The sequence below is a fragment of the Nelusetta ayraudi genome, unplaced genomic scaffold, assembly GCF_046127955.1.
Source record: "Nelusetta ayraudi isolate G7.1 ecotype Tasmania unplaced genomic scaffold, CSIRO-AGI_Nayr_v1 ptg000070l, whole genome shotgun sequence".
Taxonomy (NCBI): domain Eukaryota; kingdom Metazoa; phylum Chordata; class Actinopteri; order Tetraodontiformes; family Monacanthidae; genus Nelusetta; species Nelusetta ayraudi.
In genome coordinates this window covers 2487822-2500297 of record NW_027466120.1, presented here as the reverse complement: position 1 = coordinate 2500297, position 12476 = coordinate 2487822, and the positions used below count along the sequence as shown (strand labels likewise).

General features: G+C 43.1%; 2 protein-coding genes across 2 annotated transcripts; both read left to right on the top strand.

Moving 5' to 3' along the window:
- Positions 1 to 200: 200 nt before the first annotated feature.
- foxl2l (forkhead box L2-like) lies at positions 201 to 1628 on the top strand. Its single transcript, XM_076042258.1, has one exon. The coding sequence runs from the start codon at positions 290 to 292 to the stop codon at positions 1097 to 1099; it is 810 nt and encodes a 269-aa protein (XP_075898373.1). The 5' UTR covers positions 201 to 289; the 3' UTR covers positions 1100 to 1628.
- A 543-nt stretch (positions 1629 to 2171) lies between these two features.
- On the top strand, positions 2172 to 11872 carry tmem201 (transmembrane protein 201). The gene is made up of 11 exons (XM_076041829.1): positions 2172 to 2396; positions 2898 to 3018; positions 3173 to 3367; positions 3452 to 3631; positions 3835 to 4178; positions 4258 to 4458; positions 8318 to 8541; positions 8907 to 8969; positions 9077 to 9367; positions 9612 to 9743; positions 10123 to 11872. The coding sequence occupies exons 1-11, from the start codon at positions 2287 to 2289 to the stop codon at positions 10218 to 10220; spliced, it is 1959 nt and encodes a 652-aa protein (XP_075897944.1). The 5' UTR covers positions 2172 to 2286; the 3' UTR covers positions 10221 to 11872.
- Positions 11873 to 12476: the final 604 nt, after the last annotated feature.

Below are 12476 nucleotides of genomic sequence, written 5' to 3'. Positions count from 1 at the left end.
TGATCACGCCTCAGTTTGTGGTAATATTTTGGATTTCCGTCCAAACAAACTCGTGTGACCTCCCATTCAACTTGGAGGGGAAAAAAACAGCAGCACAAACTGCGTGAGAAACCGCAGAGATGAAAGACAGTGATGGACTCCTGTGGAGGAGGAGTGATTGCACCTGCACACACGTCAGCACCCAGTGGCGGTAAACGGCACTTTTTTTTCTCCTCTCTCTTTTTTTTTTTTTTTTTCTTTTTTAAACTTCACCCAGCAGCGCAGCATAGGCAGATAGACACCGGGAATCATGACCGAAGAGGTGAACTCCAGCAGCTCCATGCAGGTCGTGGATATCAGCACCAAGTCGCCTCCAACTGAGCCCCAAGGTGAGGAGGGGGAAGAGGAGAGGCCGCCATACTCGTACGTGGCTCTCATCGCCATGGCCATCAAGGACAGCGACAACAAGAGACTGACCCTGGGTGGAATATACGACTACATCAGGTCAAGATTTACATACTACAAAAACAGCAAAAAAGGCTGGCAGAACAGCATTCGGCACAATCTCTCGCTGAACGAGTGCTTCTTCAAGGTGCCCATTAAGGCGAGCGGCGGGGGGCGCAAGGGAAACTTCTGGATGCTGGACCCCGCCTTCGAAGATATGTTCGAGAAGGGCAACTACCGGCGGAGGAGGCGGGTGAGCAGATCCTACCGGGTCCCGGGCGTCACCTTCATCAACCTGGCGGACTGTCACGACCCGCGCTACCTGCAGTCCTACGTGGGCTCCTGGGGTCTGTGGCAGCCCGGCCAGGTGCAGCCGCCGCCGCCGCCGCCGCCTCAGGTCATCAGCAGGCACCCACTTCCCAGCGTCTCGCCCGGAGGCGTCCCCGTGAGCCCCTGCAGCCCGCCCCCGCCGGTGCACTTGCCCCACCATGCCTTCGCCGCTTTCCGCCAGCACCCGCCGGTGATGGCACCGCACAACGGGTACGTCTGGGGCGGGATGAGCCCACCGATGAGCCCCGCCGACGGAGGCACCTTGTCGGTGGCCTGTAATTACCAGCAGGTCACCTCCTACACCAGGCAAACGGAGGTGCCGATGGCTCTTGTTTATAACATGTAGAGAGATTCTGGTTGTTGTTGTTGTTGTTTTTTCCCCTATCACGGACAGCCTGTTTGTTCACTTCTCTTCTTCATCATTTCAGTTCGGCTGTCACTGCTAGTTTGTCAGGTACATTAACAAAAAAAAAAGTTAATTTAATGATCGTATGCTGGATTGAGTTGTTCTAACGCATTTGATCAATTGTTTTTGGCCAACAGATGTTCCGTGCTTCATTAATTACACCAACGTGAATTGTGCAGGAAAAACAACTGATTAAAATCAGAAGTGTTCACTTTTCGTTTAATTCGATGGTCAATCACTGCTGTGACAGAGTGTTTGTTTTCATTACTTTTTTATGTCACCTATATTCGTTTTGTTTTTGAATAGGTCCCTGAGTTTTGCTTATTTATTTATTTTTCTCTGTCCTTTTTCTTTTAAAAAAGCTGCTATGCAATTTTTGACAATGAAGCACTGACTGTATTGGAGGTATGTTAATGTTACATGATTTACAATGCATGATCTTTGTTAAAATAAAGGTTATTTTGTATTAGATACGTGTACCAATTGTCTCCTCCAATACACGTGTCAGCATTTTAATGACATATTGAGTCTGCATATACATCAAGTTAATATTGTGGTATTACAATTATTATATGATAGTACATTTTTGCCACATTTGTAAATGAAGTCTTTTACAATAGATTTTGAACTCATTACATATTTTCATTAGCCCATTGTGACAGTAATATTTACATTTTTAAAGAAAATGTGGAAAAATGTAGAAACTCACTTTCTAGAACTCTGAACTAGAGATTAGAACTTGATTGTAATTACCATTGACCACAAATTCAGTCTATTATTATTGTTATTCGTAGTAGTAGCAGTAGTAGTAGTAGTAGTAGTAGCAGCAGCAGCAGTATTTCGACATTGAGTGCCTACTGAAGTTTAGTTGGACGAAGGGTGAGTGTCTTTAATACGTAAACTATTTTAAACAAAATCCCTTCAGATATTATTTATTTATTTTTAATCACTACAGATCTTCCAGAAAGACGTCCCAACTCGCTACGCATTTCCGTTTCCGGTTACATGGGCGTGAACAAAAGGAGACAGTTGCCGCGTGCGGTCTCGCGCCGTGTTTTCACGGCTGACTTTTAGCACTACACACAGTCCATGTTTTCTCAGCCAACCGACCTGCGAATTGCGTAGGAATGGAGGCGTTCAACCACCTCATGTTGGAATATCGCCAGCTAATGTACGGCGGAGTTGGAGCGACGGCCTTTGTCGCCGGTGGAGCGCTGATCTATAAAATTATTACCAGGTAGAGTGCGGTCTCGCCATATGTGTCTGGTGCCGACTCCTCCAGGCTAACGCGCCTAAAAATAGGAAACAAGACTCTTAAACTTGTTCCGGTGGTTTCGATACGATGGCATGCTAGGAAGAAACACGTAGCAATAGAATAGTAAATGTTAGAATGTAGCTAATGTTCCAACTGAACACTGTGCTTACACTGCATGCAAATTTACCCGCTCACTTTGCTAGCCGCGATGCTAACTGCTAGTTGCCGATGTTTTGGGTTTGACAGTTGCGTGCAAGGTCACTTTTATGTGTGTGTGTTCACGACAGTTGGATGCTATGTAGATTATTTTGAATGCACCTTAACTATTGTGGGCCAGATATTTATTAAAATCTAAATGCTTCAACTCTGTAACCAACTAATAACACTGTACTTCACTTTCGCAAAACGACTTAACCATCACATACCTGTTTGTTTGACAAATGTGGATACATTTTAAATTACGCTTCCCGCGCACAATTGCAGAAAGAAGCCCATCCATGCCAACGTGAATTGCTGGTTTTGCAACCAGAACACAGTGGTGCCCTATGGCAACCGGAACTGCTGGGACTGTCCCAACTGTGATCAGTACAACGGCTTCCAGGAGGTGAGTCTGAAATCCATGTGCTTCTGATGATTTTCTCTCTTTCTGATCTGTAAACTGCAGCAGAATCCAGCCGCTCTGTGAGCACTGATTTATTTATTTATTAATTAAAAGTTTTGTTGTCTTTTTTTCTTTTTCTTCTTTATTATTATTTCAGAATGGCGACTACAACAAACCAATCCCGGCGCAGTACCTAGAGCATCTGAACCATGGAGTTTCTGGCGGCATTCCTGCTTCTGAGACACCCAAGACACTGCAGTGGGTCAACTGTCAGATGCTGCTGTGCAAGAAGTGCAACAACAACCAGACTGTTAAGATCAAGCAGCTGGCGTCGTTCATTCCGAGAGATGACGTATGCACTCTGTTCCCTTCTTTTACTCCACTACAGTTCCATAGACAGCTGTAATGACTTCACATAACATTGACTCGTCCACAGGAGAACTACGACGAGGAAATTGAAGCCTATAAGCACCACCTGGAGCAGATGTACAAGTTGTGCAGGCCGTGCCAGACAGCTGTGGAGTACTACATTAAATATCAGAACCGACAGCTTCGCACTGTTCTCCTCAACCATCAGCTCAGACGCAGCAGGGAATCGGACAAAGGCTTTGTAAAGGTTAGTTTAATTTCAATGTAGATTTCACATTTGTTCCAGAGATAAATCGTGTGTTAATCTGAGTTGAGGATATTAAAACGTACACACACACACACACAACCACTTAGTTTAGTGACAGCTGTTAATTTTATGGAATTGGCTGACTGAATGCTAAGTTCTGGTTTTCTGTTTTCTTAAGCTTTTTATCATCTTCTGTCCCGCAGAGCTCCTGTTGCATTTCATCTCCCACCAGTGTCATTCTTTTGAGGTTCCTGGCTCTCCTCATATGCGCTTTCCTCGCCGCTGCGTTTTTCTGCAAACTGCCAGACGATGCCACTTCACCCAGCGGCGCCGAAACGTCAAACTCTAAACCCGCCAACGAATCCAATGCCACCAGCAACAGCAGCGAGGGTGTCCCTGTACTGCAGAGCCTAGTGGAGCTGCTCCCAGACATGGTCTTAAAGAACACCAAGCTGGTGTGGCAGCATGGAAGAGACAGCCAGATCGCCGTCGCCTCCGCCGGCCTCCTGACGTGTCTCACTGCCATCTTTCTGGCAGGACCTGCGAGGTAAGCACGCACGACCTTCCTGCTCAGAAGATCAGCGCCCGATGAAAGACGTGCGGCTCACGTGTTGTTGCGCTTGCAGGCTGAGGAGCATCGACGCTGCGGCCTCGGTCCTGTGGTTCCTCGTCTTCTGTCTCTACCTGGCTGAGAGCTACTTTAACAGTGGCCTGGACTGGATGCACACGGCCAAGCTCGTCACCATCCCCCTGTGTTGCCTAGTCAGCCTCGCTGCTGCCGTGGCAACCCACAGACCGCTTGGCCCGAGAAGAGCCAGATACCGAAGGTCAGAGTTTGAGTAGTAACTTTACAGCCGTGTTTCCAAAAAAAAAAAAAAATGGATTTAATCGGAGGCTTTCCCTCCATGAGTGGCATTTATTCACAATGCCTACTAGATCCACAGACATTGCCACGTTCTCAGTGTGTACGGGTGGATGGAGGATGCCTTTTTTTAATTCATTGTCCTTTTTTATATTCTTTCAACTTCTGTCCTTTACCACTGTCTGCACAATGACTGCCAGTCTCGTCCTGTTGTAGATCCAACATTTTTGGAACATGTGTGACTGACACATGACAGTAAGACATTTCCTTGTGCCACTTCCTTAATTCTTTTATTGTAAGCAGTTATTTTAACATGAGAGATGAACTTGGAAAGGTCCCATGTTACAGCTGAAGGTGTGACAGTGTGAAGTTTTAGTGCCCAGTTAGTACTAAACTCAACTCTGAAGAAGAATATTTATTAACATTTTTTTAATGTACTCATGTAGTTATTTAAACTCTTGCTGAGTGGGTTTGCTAACCACACCTGCATGAAATACTAATTTGCAAGGACACAATCTTCCTCCTATATTTATTTACGTTTATTGCTATTTCTGACAAGAGACTGAATTTCCTCCCCGTCCTCAGTAGAAACAACATTAATCACTATTGTTTTGAGGATTTTTCTAAGGAAGGTGTCATGATGAAGCAGCTTGTTAATCTTTAATCCACAGCTAAAAGGTTTTGTGCAGTGAAATTTGGACGTCCAGTGACATGCGAATGATGTCGTTCTAGATCAGGCATGGGGCAAACTACGGCCCGGTGGCCATATGCGGTCCGTTAAGCTTTTTAATCCGGCCCACTAAACTCAAAGAAATTATATTATGTCATAAAATAGCTGTGTTTCATCCGTTTTTCAGCGTCTCAACAGTCATTTCAACAAAGAGCTAAACACTGTTCATTGTCAGTTGACATTAAAGCTACATGATATGTTTTCTACACGTCCCTCATATATATTTATATGCCTGAGGGATCCATATAAACATGTTAGAACCCATTTGGCGCACCAGTCAAAAAGTTTGCCCACCCCTGTTCTAGATGAACTACATTCTATAACAATGTCCTCGGAGAGAGAGAGAGACACCGTTTAAGACCAGGATGTATCTGTTTCATTGTTGTTACATTAAAGCTTCAACATTTACTATTACTAAAGTAGTATTAGTCCAAAGGTTTTGCTGCCTGCAGCCTTTTTTTGTCATCTCGTGCCTATAGCGGTTATCCCATTTAAATTATGCGTGAGTATTTTTCCCTCCTTTGCCTTACAATTTTGCATTGATCCTCACTTTAAATTTGTTAGCAATGCCAAATATTTGTTACTGTATTTGCTGCATTTTTATATGGTTTTGGGTGGTTATGAGTTTTCCTCCCCAGGCTAATGCTGTGGTGTATTTAATTGTATCCTCTCTTTCGTTAGATATTGATGTGATGATGACTGTAGCCTTACATTTCAGATGAGAAAAAATTGTTAAAATAAGGATTCAGTGTATCCCATTCATCCTCGGCTTCATGAGGATGATCTTATGCGTGAGGCTGCGCTCAAACCAACTACCAGTACCATTTGTAAATAAGATACCTCAGTTCCTGTAAGGGTCATGTGACTAAAAGGGACATTCTAGACATAGTTGGTACCAATCACACATTGAAATAAGTTTGTGCCATCCTCTTGTCTTCCATGCCGAAAGCTTAAAATTGCCTGTAAGTGAAGAGCAGCTAGCACTCACGCAGCTTTCGTGGACGTTTAAAAAAAAAAGAAGATAACAATGTGCAAGTCATGTTATTGTTTCCCTGAAGCGACGCTGCAGCGACTTCCGTCAGATCCCTACTCGCATGAGTTGCTTTTTTTCTTTCATTTCTGTGTTGATGATTTTGCCAGTTTAAAATTCCAACATTGCGTTTTAACATGTGCAGCTAAAAAAAAGTTGAGCTTTGCTCCGCTCCTCCTCTACCTTGCCTTGAATCCCTGCCGTTTGTTTCCTTGTTTAGTGCTTTGGCATGACCGTTTATATTTAAAATACTGGACATAATATTTGCATGCGTCAATATTTTACTAAATTCTTGTTTGTTTTGTTTCTGAGGTAGAGGGTTTCTCACCATAATGTGAAAAGGTGTTACAAACTGTGTAGCCGTGGAGTGATGAAAGATGTGTATGTGTCGGCTGTAGCGCTGTACGATGCATGTTGTACTGTAGGCTGGATTTATGTTCTCGAAACACACACCACGCTGGTTGTGGATCATTTTCATTTAAGGTGAAAATATTAGTTGCATACGCTAAAATAGCTCCAATGTGAAAATATCAGGTACTTATAATAAAGTGGCTGTGAGGTTGTTAGGAACATCGTGATGCTACGCAACACTGCAGCTGTAATTAGCACTGCTCTTAAAAAATAAATCAATAAAAACTGTATTGTGCAACTAACTAAATATCAAACTGTTGACAAGGACGCTTTGTCCAGATTAAAATGTTGCCCAGCATTTCTGCAGAACATTGACGGTTACTCTTTGAACCGCTGTGCAATGGAAGAGTTGAGCGACCTCTTAATTTTTGATGTGACTGCAAGCGATTGTTTAGCCTTGACAGTACATTGATTTCCCATTTTATCCTAGTGTCTGACATGTATCATTTTTGTGTTTGTTCTAAGACCTCCAGTGTTGAGGTTTCTTGTGTTGAAGTGTGTGAATTATTTGTTGCCCGAGGGCTTCAGTGTGGTCAGAGAGAAACAGGTTGACGATGCGCTGTATTACTTTTGACTTTTGAAAACGTAACCATATTAAAACTTGTACCGATATAATCATTTTAGCCTGCAACACTTTGTCATGGCTTCAGAAATTTTGCAACGTTTTTTAAATATGACGGCTCTATTAGCATTTTCTTCCTTTTTTTTTAATTTTTATTAATAGAGCCTCCATATTTGTTTTTACTGCACTGTGTAATACCCAGTATGTAGCCTGTGTATGTGATTGTGTCCACCCCAAATGTTACAGAATGCTTGTGTTGCAGAAACATTTAAAGACTTCACACTAATAATGCAAAGGGTTGGTGCTTTCTATACAAAATCGTGCACTTGTGCTATGCTATTAACAATTAAGCACTTTCTAAACACAAATTTGATTGGATGATTGTTATTAAACGTGTGCATTCTGAAACAGCCACGGCAATAATGGAGTTTTATCCAGTTCAAGTTTCCTGCAACACATTCAGTAACTGGACGTCTTGCTTTTAATGTGAGACTGGGAGTGTTTGCTGTAAACTGAATGTAATAAACACAAACAAATGAAATTATTTGAGTTCTTCTCTACCTCTGTTTGTTTTTGTTGTTGTTTTTTTCCAGCTAACAAGAACGAAGCTTGTTTAAAAAAATAAAAAAAAAATTCTGCAGTAGAATTAGAAAATAGAAAGAAATAGAATAGAAAAAAAAAACGGAATGCCCCAATTCACTGTGCCTACCACTGAACCACTGATACAAAGGTGTGGACTCCTTATGTGGAGTAGTAGCAAGAGTGTGCAGTATTGTTGGCCAGCATTTGTACTTGTCAGTGTGATGCTCTCAGCTGCTTGCACGCTTTCTGGACAGCTGCAGGAACAATTGTTGGACAGCCTCTGCTGCGGCCAGTCAGCCCTTCGCTATTCATTGCGCAGCCTGCACAAAAGTCTCATCAGACAAATCTTGTTTGTTTCTTGTTCAGCCCCTTTTTTTTTCCTCTCTTCGCTCCTTTGCCGAGTAAGAAGACATCACGTATACCTTTGCCTCCTTTCCACTGCCCAGCATATCATCTTGTCGCTGTCATCACCTCAGGATTTGGACCATTGCGTTGCTCTTGTCTTGCAGATACCTTTCAGGTGGCTCTGCGGCGCCCCCTCTCGGCAGCCTCCAGCCTTCGCTCTTCCCCGTGGACCTGACCGACTCCTTCGTCCCCAGCCCGCCGCCCAACCTGTCCAAGCTCATCAACCGGCCGCAGAGCCCCCGCGAGCGCAAGGCGTCGCCCTCGTCCCTCCCCAGCCGCCTCAGCAGGGCGCTGTCCCTCGGCACCATCCCCTCCATCAGCAGGACAGGTACCTTCTGGGATTCTCAGTCTCCTGTTGGTGAAAGGTTGTGTTGGAAATACGAAGCTCCACCCACACCCGCCACCTGTCCATGTTGGTTTGATACATTATCAGTTTAAACATAGCTGTTTGGTCTGTTGGACTAACACTGCTGAAGAAGTTCCTTTTAGTCTTCAAGGTTAAATAGGGAGTTGGAAAAGTGCTATTTTTCTCCACTGGAGGGCAGAATATTCATTTAAAAAATACCTGGCATTTCATCCGCTGACTAATTTTGAACATATTTATTTATTTGTAGTCATATTTCTGTTGAGCAGGCTAAAGCATAGGTGAGCCCACCCTTAGAGGATGATTTGTTATATTAATCTGTCTTTCAGGTTCTGGCTACCTGTTCAGCGGCAGCAGACCGGGCTCGACCTACAAAGACTCCCCGCCTTCAGGTGTTCAACCTCATCCTCTCTTTTCACCAGCGCTGCATTCTCCCGTAAAGCCCGACAGACAGTTTCACCATTGCATCTTTTCTTGGTTGTCTCCGTGTCTGCGTCAGACTACTTCTCGCTGAAGTCCGGCAGCCGCCCGTCCTCCAAGGTCCCTTCGCCTGCTCCCTCGGTTGCCGGTTCTGTGACGTCCAGCTCCGGCTCTGGCAGACTGCGGCGGCCCCTCATCAGCCCCGCTCGCCTCAACATCAGCGGCCAGAAGCTGCGGCTGTTCTCCACTGAGCGGGAGCCCCACCTCATGTCCCCTCCGGCCTCCCCGTCCCACTACTACGTGGAGCCCACCCCCTCGGTCTACAGTGGCTGCTTTTCATGCGACGTCTCGCCCTTCCAAAGCCAGAATGGTGCGTGAGGCTGCAGTGTAGCACTAAAAGCTTCACTTTGCATCATCACCCCTTACTGTCTGTCTTGTCATTCGTGACACCACCACTAGATGGCATTAGATTGACTTTTTATTTTCCTCAAATCTTTGACCAGATTCTTGGGAGAGCCTATTGATTTAATTTATTGACAGTCTTCATGATTTCTTTTTTTTTTTTTTTTTTTTTTTTTAGCTTTGGGAATTTACCACACTCTCTTGCTTTTCAGATTTGAGCTCGCTGATCAGGGATGGCACCGTGATGGAGGAGGAGGAGGGAAGGCGAGACAGCTCGTCAGGGTCTTCTGCGTGCGCGGTGGGCACCACCACGCAGGGCTTCGACAGCAGCACGCCTAAGAAAGGTAGCATGGCTGAAAGATGAACTGTCTGAGCAAAAGCATTGTAGGGCTGCAGAGATGAACCCTGTGAGCTTGAGGTGTTTGACCTTTATTTTTGAGCAACAGCCTTTAGAAAACTGGATAATGTTCTGTGAAATGAATTTGGAGCCGAAATTATGACTGTTATCAAAAACATTGAACAGTAGAATAGTTTTTAAGTGTTAGGGTTTGAACTTTAGCATCCCCTTTTTTTGGGAGTGCGGGGGATTCAACTTTAAATTTAAATGTTTGGGTTGTGCAGTAACATTGAAACACACACGAACGAGTCCAGTGTGATGATTCTCCACAGCAATTCTCGTTGTATTAACTTTTCCAACTTTTTCTTTTCCCGTGACATCCGCAGGTTTGGTGTCGCGGCTCATCTGGCCGGGGCTTCTGTTGGCCAGTTTCACGGCCAACCTGCTGTGTGCCGGCCTGTATGTGTACTACCAGTGGGGATGAGTCGTCGGAGGGTCCGCGGCTGCACAGAGTGACTCACTGTCTGTCCCGACTGTGACCTTGTGCCCGCCAGACAACAGCGCCAGACTGCATCAACCTCTACGGCTGCAGTTTTTCCTCGTGACACATTTTTATCAGAAGAATTTCTCGCGTGCTCCGAGGTCTGGACGTGGCAGCTTTGGCTGAAACAAGTTGGACATGAATCACAAGTCATGAGAATATCTTTGGCTCCAATTACCTGTACCAGTGTTTTGTCCTTGGTTGTGCGCGCGCGCACACACACACACACACACACACACACACACAAAGGTGCTGCTCTGACATGAAATAATCAAGTCTTGCACTGACATTGTCTCAGAAACCATAATGTGAAATGTGCAATTATGATGTAGAGTCAACGCTGCTCGTACATTGGGACGTGTCTTAACTACTTAAAATGACCATGATTGGTGCAATTGTTAAATAAACGACACGTCTGGCTCTCTACGACAGCAGAACGTGTGATTATACTGAAATGCAGCATGTTGAGTGCAGTTTTCTTTTGGTTTGTGCACTCTTTTTTTTTTTGTTTGTTTGTTTTTTTTTTTTGCACTACTGTTGTACATTGTAAATGTAACTGTGACAGAAGCGTTTTCAAACGCTTTCCTGTGAAGTTTTCTATGGTTTGCAATCCGCATTGGTCACTTAACTGAGTGAAGATTGGGCTCATCAAAACAATGTTTTTCTCTAAGATTTGTTGCTCACTGCCTTGTTTGTCAGTTCAACTGAACAGGACAAAATTTTGATACATTTACCCCAAACAAAGCTATGCATAAAATTCATTCAGCATATTTAATTTTACTCGACCTGAAAAAGAATTTGCTTATTCAGTTGAAGTCATTTTCAGTTGTGTGAATGTAATTTGATGTTGTTATATCACTGTTGAAGAGCACACGTTTCTGTGCATGTGTGTATTAAGACGATAAGAGTGCACATTTATGAAGTCACATGTTGACAGTCTTTTGCCGAGTTGTTTCAGGTGACAGTTCTGTTTTTTGGGCTTCTGGTTTCTTTATCGCAACGCTAAATGACTGTTTGTGGAAAGGACTTTACACAATACTGACTTGACATTTTATGCGGTTTTCTTAAAAAATAAAAAAAGAACTATTCTTTCTTTTAAAGTGTCTCTGCATATGTGGGTTCATACAAATTATTAAGTTAGTTTTACTTAAATGTGAGTGATTTGAAGAAACACTGAGAAAAAAATCATTTTCTGCTGAGATATATTAAGACAACAGAATTCAAAACCTTCCAACATGTCTACATATTTCTTATGGAAATGTCAATGGGCTTTTTCCCCTTCTCACACTCATAGAAAGATAATGATCACATTCTTTAGGAAATCGCAAACTAGGTTTGGTAATAAGTGATTTCTTTTGTTTTTTTTGTGTAAATATTGTTTTTTGAATTTGTATTATATTGTACGGTTCATTGTCTTAAGTTGTTTGCTGTGTTGTTGTTCAACTGCATTTCTGCAATGCAAACCTTTGCCAAAGCTGTTTGATCTGTCTGACAAACAACATTTGCCTTTTTCACCTTGACTCACAGTTTTGTAATAAAATACACACTCCCTTTTATGTGTTGTTTATCACAAAGTTAATGCTCCCCAACCTTTGTGAATGTCTGCCTGTCTGGCTTGATGTGCAACTTCTGGTCTGCACTTAGTATATGTAGCGCTGTCCAGCACCTTAATGGTACCCCAAAGCGCTTTACAATGGCCTCTCATTCACCCATTCACACTCACACACCAATGGGTGGCTGCTGCAATGTAAGGTGCTGCCAGCCCCATTGGGAGCAGTTTATGGTTCAGAGTCTTGCCCAAGGACACTTCAAACGTGGACAGTGGACAGTTGGAGCCGAAATTTGAACCGCCAACCCTTCGATCATCAATTTGCGTCCCGCTTTACCAACTGAGCTCATTTATCGCATTGCTCTGTTGCATAGCTGTCTTGAAGAGCTTAAATTCTCTCTCTCTCAATACATATACATATATATATATATATATATATATATATATATATATATATATATATATATGCGTGTATATATATGTATGTATATATATATGTATATACATATATACGTATATACATATATATATACATATACATATATATATACATATATACATACATATATATACATACATATATACACACATATATATATATACACATATATACATATATATATGTATGCACATACATATATATAATATAT

What these genes read in the sequence shown, in the direction of transcription:
- tmem201 (XM_076041829.1), top strand. Translation starts at nt 2,287, where the DNA reads ATGGAGGCGTTCAACCACCTCATGTTGGAATATCGCCAGCTAATGTAC. An exon ending in AGAAGAGCCAGATACCGAAG is followed by an intron (nt 4,459 to 8,317) that starts GTCAGAGTTTGA and finishes CTTGTCTTGCAG; the next exon opens with ATACCTTTCAGGTGGCTCTG. An exon ending in CAAAGACTCCCCGCCTTCAG is followed by an intron (nt 8,970 to 9,076) that starts GTGTTCAACCTC and finishes TGTCTGCGTCAG; the next exon opens with ACTACTTCTCGCTGAAGTCC.
- foxl2l (XM_076042258.1), top strand. Translation starts at nt 290, where the DNA reads ATGACCGAAGAGGTGAACTCCAGCAGCTCCATGCAGGTCGTGGATATC.